Genomic DNA, 15192 nt, shown 5'->3' on the forward strand with positions numbered 1-15192 from the left:
AAAGACTGTGAAAAGAAGTTCTGAGAGACCCAGATAAAGCATGTCATGTCTTTCCACAAGGCTTAGCAAAGTGAGTGACAAAAAAAACCCAAACAAACCACCAAGTGACGGCTTCTGCAGTTTACTACATGCTGTTTAACTACTTTGCCGCAAAGAACCTCAAGGTCTTTCTAGAGAGCAAGATTGTAACATAAAAACATTTTAAACTAAATTAACTGAAAGAAAACTTGTGGCCACTATTAACTACCTTGAATAATTTTAGTCCTGAATCGGAGTTACAACTCGTAAAGATTTCTTGGCTGTAGCACCCCAGCTATGTACTAGCTGCAAAGGACACACAACAGATGCAAGTTGATCAGAAAATGGAACAAGTGGGTTCAACTGGTAAAGCTATTTGAAACACACAGATTTGGCTTTACACGGAACTGCAATACCACTGTAAATTACACACAAAGGAAAAGCCACTGACAGAAGGTTAAACTAGGGATGGCTGCTTTTCTGCTTGCAAACTCCTGAGAAAATGACTCTTCCAGGGCAGGGTAATCCCAAAGGAAATGTCTGTTTCCTAAAATATTAGCTGAAAGTTTTACCCTTCCTCTTCAGGGAACAGCAATCTCCCGTCCTTCCTTTCACCTCATGATGGGCTGATACAGGTGTGTATATTTTAATATAAATCTCTCTCACTATCACTCTATTTGTATCCCTCCACAAGCATCTTGTATGTCTTCAGCCCACAGGAAGACACATACCACCTTCAGAAAACACTGCATTGGGGAAGCGGGGCAGCTTTGACTGAACTGTTTTCCATCTTCAGGAGGAACTGCTTAGCTTACGACTGTAGAGAAACCAGCTTTTATTTTACATGTCTCTCAAAATAATCAACTCATAACAATTTCTCTTTACATTCTAGTTTAAAACAATCCTGCCCCTTTTAAAGCATTTTCCGCTCCTACAATGAAGATTAAAAAAAAAAAAAAAATAAATAAATAAAGTGCACCAATGCTTGCACTGACTGAGCTGAGCTATACTGACAGGTCCAGTGTTAACAGTTGGATAGCCTTTGAGAAAGAGAGTTAAGTGGGAGGAAACTGAATAAACACAGTCACTCTTTAATGTGGCATCTACTGTATTTTGACAAGAGAAGTAAGGAAATTAAAAAAAAAATGCCCTTTTTTTTTTTTTCTCCATTTAGAAGGATTAATATAAGACACTATATGAATTCAACTTTGGAATAAATGGATGAGAAGGTTGGGAAAAGGATGAATGAAAAATCAAATTATGTAATCAGATTCAGCTCAAAATCCTCTTCCTAAATTCAAAAAGGCTGAGATATATCCTGATTAAGCGGGAAATAATCGTCGGTTTTGGCTCCCATTGTTTTAGACGCATGGGAATTCTTCTCCAAGCGGGGACCTGAGAACCAGAGTGAAGGTTCATACTCACCTTCTGTTACATCAGAGGATGATTTATTTTGCTGGCAGCATTGGTCAGGTGGGTCCCAGGGGTTTCTGGTCTCATGCACGTTTTTAAAAGCACATGTTAAAAACAAGGGCGGGGTGGGGAGGCATGGAGGAAAACGAGGTGAAAAATTTGTGGCTGGCTGCTTGGTGCATACCTAAACCTGAACTGGCAGCTGAACGCTTTGACCCGAAAACTACTCAGTAGAAGAGATGAGGAGTTCCAGAATCACTAGAAACCTGCTTCACTATTGTCCAAGAGAAAACTAGAACTGTTTCATAAGAATAATCATAGGTTTACAATATGTCACCTACAAAGATGTGTTACCTGTTTAGACAAACCCTAAGAAGGTCAAGACAATAGTGGCTGAAGAGAGGACTAACCTGTTAGCCATGCCTACAAATAAGTCCTGTAGGACAGGAAGCAAGGTTGTAGTGAGAAAGACACAGGCAGGACTCAGACTGGTTAGACACGTGGAAAAGTGTCTGTAAACCAGGCAAAGCACTAAAGCAGATTTCCAAGGAGCATGAAGAACCCCACCTACTAGAGGCTACACAAAACAAGTTAGAGATGTCAGCTCTAGGCATAGCTGACAGCTGACAGTGCCTTGGGACTACACATGGCCAGACCACTTCTTCAGGTCCCTCTCAGAGACCTCCCCAGCCCCCAAGGCTATTTAATTAGTACAGCAATAACATGGTTTTGATAGCATTTACTTTCAGATATAGCATTTACTTTTCTGAACTCCTTTCATGGAAAATGGAATCAAAGCCTGTGTAAATCAAATGTATGTGAAACTGCAATCAAGCAAGCATAATTTAAAACAAACAGATGTGTTCAGCAGCTTACTGAGTCAGTCCTACTAAACTGTATTGGATTCAACAACTTCATGACTTGGACTCTCTCTCTCCAATGTAATCACACAGTCTATGTTTACAAGCGGGAGTGAAGAAGCAAGGACAAGCAGAGGTGATAGAAGAGATCTGAGCAGCAATGTTGGCCTGGAGCTGTGAAACAGCTGGAGCCAACTATAGAAGCTATAGAATCCAGGAGAGAGCAGGTGGGCACTGGGACAAGGGAGGAAAACAGGCAAGGCTCCCTATCAAGCAAAATTCCCATTTTCCCCTATCTCTCATTTCAGGAGGGGATGTTAGCCAGCAACCTATAAGAATGCGTGCAGACAGCAACCCTGGGACCCACTAGCCAGCAACCTACAAGAATGCGTGCAGACAGCAACCTTGGGGCCCACCTCGGATCCACACACTCTTAACAGCTTGTTGTGAGTGAGAGAAACCAAGGAGCCATAAGACATGCTAACAATATGCACATTTCCCATTGAAATGTATCAAACCCAAAATGATTCAGGCCAAACTGACCCGAAATAGATTACAAATATTTCAGTTTGCTAGGTTACACAGAAATTTTTCCTCTTGGGTCACTTTGACACCAGCTGATGGTGACCTGAGCATGCCTGGTGATGCAGAGAATGTGAAGGTAGGTGTCTCACTGCCCATGAGCCACCCGCTGCAGTATCTTCTTTTCCAGTTACCACAACACAACATGGGAGATGCTGTCCAGCCATGAAGCCCTGCCCAAGGAGAAGACTCAAAGGGGGATGCAGCCAAAATAAGAATTTCCATGAGGCTCTTGGCAGACGCTCAGGGAGATTAAACTGAATATTGAACTGAGTCACAAAGTATTTTGAAATTCTGTTCAATTTTTTGCATGTTTTCCTGAGCTGTAAATAGGAGTTTGTTTTTGTTTTTTTAAACATTTTATCAACATAGCAAATAAACATTTTAATACTATTTCTAACAGAAAGCAAATTCCCAGCTTTGACTAGCTAATGAACAGGGAAAATGACATAGGAATATATCCACTCTAGAACAGGGAAACAATGGGAAAGACTTTCCCAAGTTCCTGCAAGAAATGGGAAGTCATCCAAAATGAAGACCAAGCCAGTGATTACCACACATAACCAAATCAAGTAAAGGCAGAAGATCATATTGCTTTCAATAAACTTAGTGACACTCCTATAGTCCCTAGTGTAGGCTAGTATTAATTTTTAGCTTAGAATTTTTCTAATAATAAATTTTGAATATGCTAAAATACTCTTAGACACTAGTATGGTTTTATAACTAACAAAAGAGTTGTTATTTTTAAACTTCTATCTTTCAAAACATGTCAGCACAAACAGCATTGTGACATTCCAGCTTTACTGTTTTCAGCAACTGTCTACCAGATCAGTTTGAAAATGATTTCTTAAAGCATCAGCCCTTTATAGTTCTCCCAGTGAACTGAGTCTCAAGTTGGGTTCTTTCCCAGTTTAAATATTTTGAGATATTCGCTGGTTCAGTCCTAGGAAGTGCATGGTGGTTTCATATGTCTCAGAGGAGCACCATAAGCAGTTTGTTATTGACTCTTTAAAAAAAAAGTATTTTGTAAACCATGCTGTAATATCTTTTCAAATCCTCTGTATGGAAAGCCATTTCTTCTCCTTCAGCTTTGAGCATACGTTGAGGAAAGACACACATTTATTCAGGAGATGTCATTTCAACACAGTCACTTCTCACAGTAAATTTACCTTTTAAAGCAGTACTTCCACTGAAAAATAGTCTTTCCTAACAAAATTAATTATACTTACTCTTGGGCCAACTCCTCCAATAGGTCCAGCTGGTCCTACTTCTCCCTAAAAGAAATCTGGACTTCAATAATCTTGATGCCAAGTCTATCTTTAAAAAAGAAAATCTGCAGATAACTGTTTGCATTTATTGTACTACCTTCACATGCTTCATATGTGTTTGTATGAGTCCAAGTCTGACAGAAACACTCTAACAGAGGCTAATCTAACTTCAGACAAATTCATTAGCAAGAAAGCCATGTCAAGTGCGTAAGAGAAGAAATGAGACACTGTACCTACGCTGCACAGTGCATAATAACAGTTATGCATGATGGGGAACTGTAGTGTTAACTGTTCAGGGTTCAGCCATTACACAGTTATATAAAAGCATGGGTTTGTATCAATGACATGCCAGGGTGTCATGCCGTGATCATATGATGGTTCACTAATCCTCCTCAATATGGAAGATTTTCTCCCAGTTTTGGAGAAAAGTGATATGTAACCTTTTCAATTACAAGCAATAAGAAAATGAGGAATTAAGAAATCATATCTGCAGCTTCTTGCTTCTAACAGATCATTTTGCCACTGTTAGCTTTTACTATGTATCTGTCATGGAAGCCCATAATTAAGCTACTTAAAAGTCTAGAGATCTAGCCCCAGAATCACTGATTAAATTATTTCTAATGTTAATTACTTTTAGCTTAAGAGACATGAGTTTTTATTTTTATAATGATGGATTAGGAATACTCAACAAATGTATAAGAAGATGATCTGCTTTCCTTCGCCTTCAGTTAACAGGGTTCTGTTTACTTCAGTTTATCTATAATACTGTAATTAAATTGATATATAGTTCCTATCTCCATACCACCACCACCACCTCCATCATCTCTCCAGATTAACTAAAACAACCACATCCGACTCTGGGCACATATTATCTGAGATTCCACTACCATAACTAAAATAAATGACAGAATGGATGCCCCATAAGGCTGCTAAAACCTCTTTGCAACACCTGCGAAAATGCAGAAGAAACTTCAAATTTTGCAGGACACCACCATCAACACCTAACCATTCTTGTCTAACCCTTTACCCTTCACAACTTTCTTTTAAACATAATCTCTTGATTGGATAATTTTCCATCTTACCTGAAGTCCTTTAGGGCCTTGTGGCCCTGGAGGTCCTCGCTCACCCAGAAGTCCCTAAACATCCAAACACACACAGTGAAAACTTGTATCAACTAACAATCAGGTTGGTCTAGTTTCAGACCTCTCAAAAACCTGGACAGAAATGCAAAAGAGGAAGCAGAACTCACTTCTTACCATTGTTCTTAGGATTTCCCCAAGGAAGCCAGGAGAAGATGCAGAAAAATTTCAGTATCTACTGGAAAACTGAGTATCTTACAAACTTCTACTACATAGATTATTCTGAAGCTTTTTTCTTTTTTTGTTTTGAAATTGAAGCTTACAAAGGAACAATTCATCTTTTTTTAAAATGTAAAGCATGCCATCATATTATGATTAAAGCAGAACCAATATCACTCATAGATCTTTGATTTAGGTAGTCTTTAGCATAAGACATGACAACATTGCAATGGAAATTACCTACAAGGTGAATTTAGACTACTAGCTTGTCCAAAACTACTTTCGATTTTCAGCCTTTACTTTTCTGTAAGGATTATAATCAAGATTCCCACAGAAAAAGCACCTTATCCTCTGCCAAATCTGAGTTTTCATGACTGCTCACAGCAACATTTTCAAAACTTTGTTAAAATGACTTTGCAGCTAGCAGCGTGTCAAAAATCTTGGTCATCCCAGTTACAATGGTAGTAATTGAGAAAAGCACTTGACCTGGCGTAGTGAAAAAAAATAATATCTGTATAAACATATTATTAATGTTCTGGGAGAGCTAAGCTTAACAATATCAGATAAAGCAACAAGAACAAAGAAACTCCCCTTGGGAGAGATATGATTAGCCTCTGAATAAAGCAAAGGTGGGAAAGTCCCAAGTGTATGCCTTATTAATTGCTTACTAATGAAGCTGAAGTCTAGACAGAAAGTGCAGGCATTGGTCCAGTAACAGTTTACTTAGCATGCCAAGTAAAATGGAACAGAAAACAGAACAAGCAACCTCAAGGTACTGAGTTCCATCAATCTGTGAAGGACTGGGGTGGTGGACTGCTGTTTAACATACCACCACAAAAGTGACAGGAGAGCTTTTAGTAGCACTACATAAGTAACATTCTTGTGAAGTCAGTACAAACATTTTTCATTGACAGCACTGTTGTTTCATTCTAATAGCAAAGCATATTAGGAGATGCAGCTTTCAGTACAATGTAACTGCACTGTGCGAACGTTAGCAACGTTGCTACTGCTCACACCATTCCACTGCACTTAACTGGAAAAATGTCCAAGACTGTCAAAAAAATATTAAATGAAATTTCCATCTCCCCTTTGAGGTTTCAGGCAACAAACAGAAAATGAATGTAGTCATTAAACATGTGCCAAAGTGTCTGGAAAAAACTGGGGGAGTCAGCAGATGGGGGTATCCTGTATTTCACAAATATAACTTCCCAGTTGACCGTCCCTTCCAGAAGTGGTGAAACTCCTAATAGCCACTTCTATTAAATATATTATCCAAACATAAATGAGCAGAGGAAAGAAGTTCTCAACTACTTCCATGGTACAACACACACTGCTGGAAAAAATAGTTGTAGTCAGCATATTCTGACCATCTTTTCCTCTCACTTTTCTCTCTTACAGAGCATAAGTACTTGCAAGAATAACACAGGAAACAAACTAAATTATTTCAGAACTTCTTAAAAACATTTTTATTCCACTTTTAAATGTAAGTGTGCTTTTTTTTTTTTAAAATAAGTGGTGGATCAAGATCAAGCACCTTCTAAAACACCGTTTCCAAGCTGAGTAATGTGCTGTAGACCAAATTACGCAATGAATCCTTTGAACATTATTTCAGAGAGGTCAGATTCGCTGATTACTGCACTAATTTAGGGAAAATTGACAATCCAGAACTTCTACTGGTATTTAGAGATGGCTAATCACACTCACAGAGCTTGAACTTTCCACCAGGAGGCTGAATTTCTCCCACGCTAGCTGCTAAAAAACAAAACTTACCCAGCCTTCTTGACTTTTAATATGGGTTTTGCTTCTGAGGAAGCATAAACAAAAACATGAGGAAAAGAGCAGCACAGTGAGAACAGTCTTCTAAAAATAAAAGCTGAAGGAAATTTTTTATAACTGCAGTCAATGCAAGACAGCTGGGAATCCCGAAAGCCCAAACATTTCCAATGTTCTGAAACACTTCTCCCTTGGTAGAGGAGCACTGTAAGAATTTTTCCAGTTTGGTAATTTTCCTTCTCAAATGTAAGCCATCAATTCTCCCTGATTAGAGCAGGATGTTTAAACTTTTTGTCTCTAAGACCAAATGAATCTTGTTCAGTTGTAATTTCTGTATCAAAGCAATACAGAGTCTTAAACTTTGTAGGCTACCTTTTAGAACTGTTTTGCTGGAATCTGAAAAGGCAATAGATCAGTAATGTAAACCAACCCAATTCCAACAAAACCATTTAATTTAACACTTGGGATATCATGTGCAGTATTATCTCAGTGAAGAAACTGGACAGCAGGGAATAGATCTCAGCTACATCATTCATCTATCAGTTTGGAGGATTAAATCTGATCTGCAGTTCAAGAACTGTTGTATTTCTCTTCTCCTGTTTCCCCTAGACACAGTCTTGCATCAGAAGTTTAAGTGCCCTGGTAATTCGGAAAAGCAGGAGCAACTGCCACTGCAATGGTCAGATAAAACTCATTCATATAAGGCTACTAATATTATACACACAAACAAGTTAGCAAAACAATAAATCAGAACTGAAGAAAAAGACTATACCTGTCTCTGGAAATGTATTTTAATTTCTCACCAGTTTGCCACATCAGATAATAATTTCTCAGCCTTCCCAGTGAATGAATGTCTGAGCTATTTTGGGACAAGGCTCTTGACACAGTTGAAGGATATGAGATGCAGAAAAGATTGGCTATGGCTTTGGCAACTGGATTATTTGGAATGTTCTCGAGAATTATTAACTTTGGCCTGGAGGGATTGTTACAATCTTCCAGGTACAAATAAGCCTATCTTTCAACTATTTACTGCTCTCTGTCCTGTGTTTTCTTGAGTAGCCTGCCACTGAATTTCACAACTCTGTGGATGGGAACACTTGCAACTTCCATCTCTGTTTATTTATGGACAACTTGCATGTTTTGACTTCGGACTAATGATATTGTTGCTCTTGCACAGTTCTTTTGCCTCACCAATTTCTGCCCTCTGGCTTACTTACAGAGATCAAAAAGGCCCTTCATTTTTGTAGGATAAATAAACAGCCTCTCAGAATACAGTCATTCAAGTATCCTTTTCTGCATCTAGTCCCACTTGATTGAGTCCTTCTGGAACACAAATAACCAGAACTGCGTGTACTACTTAGATAAAGCCTTCTCATGCTTTGTGCAGTGGCACCTTGCCTCCTGTGTTCTAGAATTTCACTTAATTTCTAACTGCCTTATTGTGCTTTTATTTCAGAGAGATCTGGCAGTGTCTTTCCTTCTTGCCAGGTGCAAAGTGCTAATTTACACTAGGATTTATTGCTTTAGTCCTTGCATGTATCAGTCCGAAGTAACAGAAGTGGGGTGAATTAGTACAAAGTGCAGTTTTTAAGATCACCTGAAGATGCTCAACTCTGTTTCATATACAGATTTCGTTCCATCATACTTGTGCCTATAAGAATAGCCCCAAGGCTGGTGAGTGAAGAACTTAACAGGTGCTTGTCTTTCAACAACAAGTAGCCCATCTTTAGATATTATTAAATCATCTTTCTCTGGGTTAATTTCTGACCCATCTGCACTTTTTGTACTAGTCTCTACCTTTCCCATTTGAAACAAAAAATTCCCATCATGTGCTTTTATCCAAAGCGTCACTGAAAACTGCAGATACGTGAACTATTGACCAAGATTGGTCTAAAATATTAATCTGCTAAAGAGGCTGAATTAATCTGGCACAGTCATTTTTTGGTAGATAGTTTTATCAATTATTACTATTTAATCTATTATTTAATCTGGTATGTGAGTTTTACACATTTTTCCATATCTTTAGTTACTATTTCTTTCAAAATCTGTTTTAAAAAAATCTGTATGACTCAAGTGAGACTACAGAGATCTGCATTTGGCATGCATTTTATTTAAACATAGGTGCTGCTTTCTAGCTACGTAGCGTTTTCTCCCAATGTCCTTACACTCAGCTTGCCATTACATGCTTCCATCTAACAAAGGATAATTTTACCCTCATAACAGCATTAAACATCAGATTAACTTCCTCATATAAACACTTGAGGCAAAATATTTGTATTTTGACAGTAAGATTAGCTTCTCATAATGCCAGTGTCCACCTCACAGAGCTTTTCCTCAGAAATTTATACTGCTTATTGTTAATATGAATAAGCTTTCAAATAATCTTACCTTAGGACCTTCAGGGCCATTTAATCCAGGTACACCAATATCTCCTGGAAAACCCTAAAGAAATCATACATACAAATGATTTCCAGAGTAGGAATGTTTCCAATATACTTGTTTTGATTGTTAATTCATTTCACAAACCTGAATCACAAAAAAACCAAGAAATAAATTTGTTCTATCATCCCCAAAATGTCAAAATCTATTAAGTTTCCTTGAAAGGACTTGGATAAATGACAGATTTTTAGGCAGCTTTCATTAAACTCAATTTAGCAGATGTCAGTATGGGTTTCATTTCTCTTAGCTTAAGACCTTTTATGCATTAAGTAACATGTGAAATTAAACTATTGGATTGGTCTTGATGTACAAAAAAACCCCTGCACAGAGCAGTCAGCACCAGGTCCTGTACTCATGAATTCAACTATTTTTTAGGAAAAGCTTCGAGAGAGGCTGAAAGCCTTTAATCCTTGGCTGAAGTTTAAGGACAAGATCACTGCACAATTAAGTAAAGGGTAGAAAGCTTTTTGCCTCTAAATCAGCAGGTGCTAATCCAGGTCTGGCTGGCAGTAACTGAAGATCACCAGCATGTAGCATTGTTTGGAATAAGCCTTTGTGAAATAGTGTGTGGTACAGGTCCAGCTGCTGGTAAAGAAAAACTGAATATGCAAAGAAAATGAATCAGCTAAGATTATCACCCCAAACCATCTGGCCAGTAGGCACTGAAAGGGACACGGTGAGGATGCCTCTATATCAGAGGAATCCAGTACTAAAACCAGATTGCTTTATAAGGAATAAGCATATTTTAAGGAAACAAAAATGGTGCAGCTAAACCTTATGCAATACAACAGTGAGTTAAATTTCATAACCTTTCAGTGAAGAAATGTAATGGTTTTATTTGTAGGATAAAGGAAAGCATTGGTAAATGACTCTTTAGTTAGCACAGGGCTCAGTCACCTGCCAAGACAGTACTTGATTTTGTTATTTTAATAAACTTTTAAAAGTCATTAAATCTTGCCTATCTGAAAATAGAAAGACTGCCACTGAAAAGTTCTTCCTCTGAGTAAAATATTACTACATCTGTGCACATCCATCACCTAACATTAGTAAAAACAAGCTTCCTGCCTTCTTAAACAGAAAATATTTGTAAATGAAAAACTATAAATATCATTCTTTGCATGCATACTTTTCCAATAATGGAAATTAAAGCATCTTACAATTCAGAACAATTTAAAGAACATCTCATAAAGAACTTCCAGCATTAAATTCTCTCTGGCACCCTTCCATACTAATGCAGGCTAATACATGTCATCACTAAAGCTTCAAGAGTAATTTTTTAGGTTCTCTAAGTAGGAAAAAGGTACTAATGAAAAGAAAAAAAGTCTCACTATGTGGATAATAGTTAACCATACTCTTCTTCCAGAACAGCTGAGCTTCAAATGCAGGTAATAATAATTTCTAATGATTGATCATAATTAGCTGACATGAATCACAAAAAACTACCAAAAAGGTAAAGAGAAATCAAACTAAAGCAAGAAGTTCAGAAGAAAATATTATTTCACCCTCAGCTACCGTATCTTAATAAAATTTAAGAAGTATTTAAGCCATGACTGTTTTTACTTGTAGGGCTTTCTTCTGTTTGCTTTCTACAACCTGTTCTTAACAGGATGCAAAGAGACTTCTAAGTAGAGATTTAGATGGGATGCAAATATTTTAGGTGTTTCTATACATTAAACAAAAAAATAAATGTATAAACAATACTGAAAGAATTATGCTTTCTTTAAAAAAAACAGCAGACAAAAACCAACCCAATCCCCCCAAAAACCCCAAGTTTCAGCACTCAAATGCCAACAAATACTAAAGCAAACCACTGAAGAGTAAAAAAGAACTCATCTGAGTTTTCAGAATAAGCAGAACAACCATAACAGCATTTCATAAAACGCCATGGTGGTAATTTCTTTTTGCCATAAAGCAGTAACTAGTAGAGCTGTGCAACAGCTGAGCGTGCCTCTAGGTGGCACAGAGCATATTAGTCACATGTGCCCAAGTCCGATAACTAAAGTCTGATACCTAAAGTACTCGCTTTTATCAGCCTAGATTTATATACAGTTCATAATGGGATTTTTTAAATCTTGACCACACCTATCTACTGAAATACACTGAAGAGTTGGGACAACTCTTTGGAAGTTGCTAACCTATCTTTTCTTAATTTTAAATTTGTTTATTTTCCAAACTTAAATAGGTTCCAAGGGGTGGGTTGCTTTGTATATCTGTAAATCTCTAACTTTCCAATGTGTGAAGAAGTGCTAAATGCTGACCCAGAGACATTTCCCTTAAGGCAAGAAACATTCCAGAACACAATCTGTCAAGAAAAATGTCTACTTGGAACAATTCTTATACTATTATAAGGAAATATGTCTACTTTATTTGCAGAATTACTTCTAGAAGTAATTCAGTAAGAATTCCCCCATCCCTGGCAGTGTTCAAGGCCAGGTTGGATGGGGCTTGGAGCAACCTGGTCTAGTGGAAAGTGTCCCTGCCCACGGCGGGGGGTTGGAATTAGATGAGCTTTAAGGTCCTTTGCAACCCAAACCATTCTATGATTTTATGAACTATGAAATCCAAGCATTGACAAGCACTTTCACAGATAGAACAACCATGACATTTGGAAACCTTTCCACGTCAGGCAAAGTGTTAGGATGGAGAGGGTTCTCGGCCTGAGAGCAGCATTAGCAATTCATTCAAAAGTTTAAAATCTTCGTATTTTTTGTTACGTTTTCTGTTACGTTGGATTTAGTCTTTTATTCTGAAGCAGCCCCACAGAGAAAATGCAGATACTATGGTAATATTAGAACACTATTTCCACGTGCTGAAATGAATAATTACATGAATAATCCATGAGATAACTGTAATAATCCAGGACACAGCCACTTCAAACAATTCCAGAAAAATGAAGGAACCAGAAAGGAGTTCTTAAACACCTCAGCAATGGTGTTTGCCATTCAGATTCTGAGTAGTGAAGTGGTACACATATCTACCTCTATCTGAATTTGCCAAGAGTTATTCAGCAGCCAGCTCCCTGTGAAGCTACTCCAGATTAAAAATTCATTATTCTTCCATAAGTGAAAGGCCAGGAGATCAATGTATAGTTTCCAGCTGCAAAGTAATTTTCAGCAGTGGCTACCTGGAACCAAGCATCACTCAACATTATGGCTTCTATTAAGGGAATGAAAAGTCTAGATTCTTATCTTCTCAACAGCCAGAAGCCTGGCAGCTGGGAGTTACAAATAATTTTCGAACTCATGCTGCAGATGTGGCCTTTAGCCAGCAAAGCACTTTAGAGTTTGCTCTGTCTAGTAAAACTAGAGGCGGTGTCACAAAAAAGCTAAGTACCAGCTATCTCAATACAAATGCGCTTTAACCTTGCTGTAAAAGTGTTGCTTTTTGTACTGAATACATTTAAATCTAAAATTAACATATTTATTGCTTTCATTTACCTATATAATCTTTAAGAAAAAAAATGCAGAGATGAGGAGACTGTTAATATGACTTTTGTCAGTGCCTCAGAGACAAGGGATCTGCAAAAGCTGCTGCTTTCCTTTTGTTTGTTTTCCTGTGTGGCTGCTAACAAGGAAGCAGAGTATCAGAAATGTTTGGAAATTACACTCCATTTCCACTAGGAATTCTCTTACATTTGCAGAATCCCACTCACTCCAGGCTGTTTCCACATGACATTAGCCAGCATTGTTATTCGTCACCAACCCTCCTGACCCTTAGCTTCTCAGCAGCCCTCAATGGGATCAGGACATGAGCACCGGTGGAAGGGTACCACAGAGCAAAAACCTCTCCACAAACTGTGATAGTCCCTTCAGTTGTCATGTTTCCCTGCTCAAATATTATTTCATTCAATCACATGCTGTGTTTCATTGGAATGAGAATTTAAAATGAATTTTCAGAAGCAATACTGACTGGATGCAGCCAGTGAACTTCAAGGATGCCTTATTAAATGCTCTATTACTAATTATTACCAACTTACAAAAGGAAGATTTCTGCATCTACAGTCTCTCTAAACAGAGAAAACAAGCTGTGATTTTGTATTCTCAAATAAGAAGTGTTTATTATTCTTCTGAAGACTCATGCTACGCAGAGACAGAATTCAATTAATCTATTTTTTTCTCTACACAATTTTAGAAATGTCAGTATTCACAAAGTGACAGGACTTTGCTATTTGCCATCTGTACAACTGCATGACAATTCATTTATGTGCCAAGTGGAAAACAGTAAGAAAAAAAAAAAGATTTGAAATGAGCTTTATTCTGCGTGTGTCAATTTAGCCAAAGTTTAATGCCAGCATTTTTAAAGGGCAGAGACAAAACTTCAATTTTTTTGTTTTGGTACAAAACTTCAATTCTGATTTTGGAGAGGGTGGAAGAAGGAATCTAACAGTACAAATTACAACTGTACAATTGCAATTTGTCAGAGAACAGAAAAAAGGGCAATCATGGATTACAGCATACAATACAGGAAAGCTTTGCAATTCACTGCTGCTAAGACGTCAATGAAGCAATGCTTATGTTGCTTTGTGCTTTTGTCTAATTGCACACGGCAGATCTGTTCAGCCACACTCACCAAAACACTGGTGGACTGATTTTCTTGTGAGATACTTGAAGTCACCAGTTTTCCACGTGATGCATCATACTCTAAAGCCATCTAGTGCATCTACATATTACACGAAACACATGTTAGAATGACTATAACAAGTATCTACTTTATGGTGTGAGCAAGGTCCTACACCAACTCTTCAAAACATGTCCTTCACAGAGCTACTTGTCTGCTTGACAGCCAAAGTGGCTGGCAATTCACCTGACTGACCAGGACAGCCACCAACCAGCATATTAAGGACCAAGTCTTGAAGCATTCTGAAAATCTACAACATGAGATATCTAAGAGCTCCTTTGGCAAGAACTGCAGTGTAAACCCACTCGAAGGATCAGACAGGATTTCCACAGGGAGCATGGCACAGTTCGGTTAGAGCTACACTTGATGTTGAACTCTGTTTAACATTCTCCCTCCCCGTCTGCCCTGAAGATTTCCAGGTGCACCACAGAAGAGGTGGTCTGTTGGGCAATCACAGCCCAGGGAGAGCTTAGCCACCTGATCAATTACTTTCACAAGATCCAAAAATCAAGCTGGTCATTCAACATCAACAGCTACTTCTGTGGAACTTTCCAATACATATAATGATGCTAAGCATTGCTCTGACTTATGGTGAAAACAAGCATCAAGCGTGGGCATTTCATAAGGCACAGAAATACCAGATTATGTATCTATTTTAAAATATTCAGGATCATATTTTTTTTTGTTACAAATCCTCCAATAACAGTTAAATTACTAACGTCTGAGGAACAGGTCATCCTTCAGGCATGCTTCTGAGGAGGTAAGAGACAGCAGGGTTAGGCAAAGCCTGAGTACAGAGGAGTATCATAAGGAACAACTCTGTGCATTTTGAAAATCAAGTATTCCTAACTTTAAAACTCAGAAAAGAGACTAGTAACTAATAGTCAGTGATATCATCCTTGTGCAAGATTGAGTTCTCTTGCA

General features: G+C 38.0%; 1 protein-coding gene across 4 annotated transcripts in view; it reads right to left on the reverse strand.

Annotated features, from left to right (window-relative positions):
* The window catches only part of COL24A1 (collagen type XXIV alpha 1 chain), a 138786-nt gene that overhangs the window by 65321 nt on the left and 58273 nt on the right, over positions 1-15192 (reverse strand). For all 4 annotated transcript variants that reach the window (XR_004389952.1, XM_030495241.1, XM_030495242.1 and 1 more), the window contains 3 exons: positions 9601-9654; positions 5224-5277; positions 4103-4147 (listed from right to left, as the gene is read on the reverse strand). Coding sequence is in view for 3 of the 4 variants with exons in the window: in XM_030495241.1 (XP_030351101.1) it covers positions 4103-4147; positions 5224-5277; positions 9601-9654 (153 nt within the window). In the remaining variant the exon portion in view is untranslated. The remainder of the gene's footprint in view (positions 1-4102; positions 4148-5223; positions 5278-9600; positions 9655-15192) is intronic.

The sequence above is a fragment of the Strigops habroptila genome, chromosome 8 (assembly GCF_004027225.2).
Source record: "Strigops habroptila isolate Jane chromosome 8, bStrHab1.2.pri, whole genome shotgun sequence".
NCBI classification, from domain to species: domain Eukaryota; kingdom Metazoa; phylum Chordata; class Aves; order Psittaciformes; family Psittacidae; genus Strigops; species Strigops habroptila.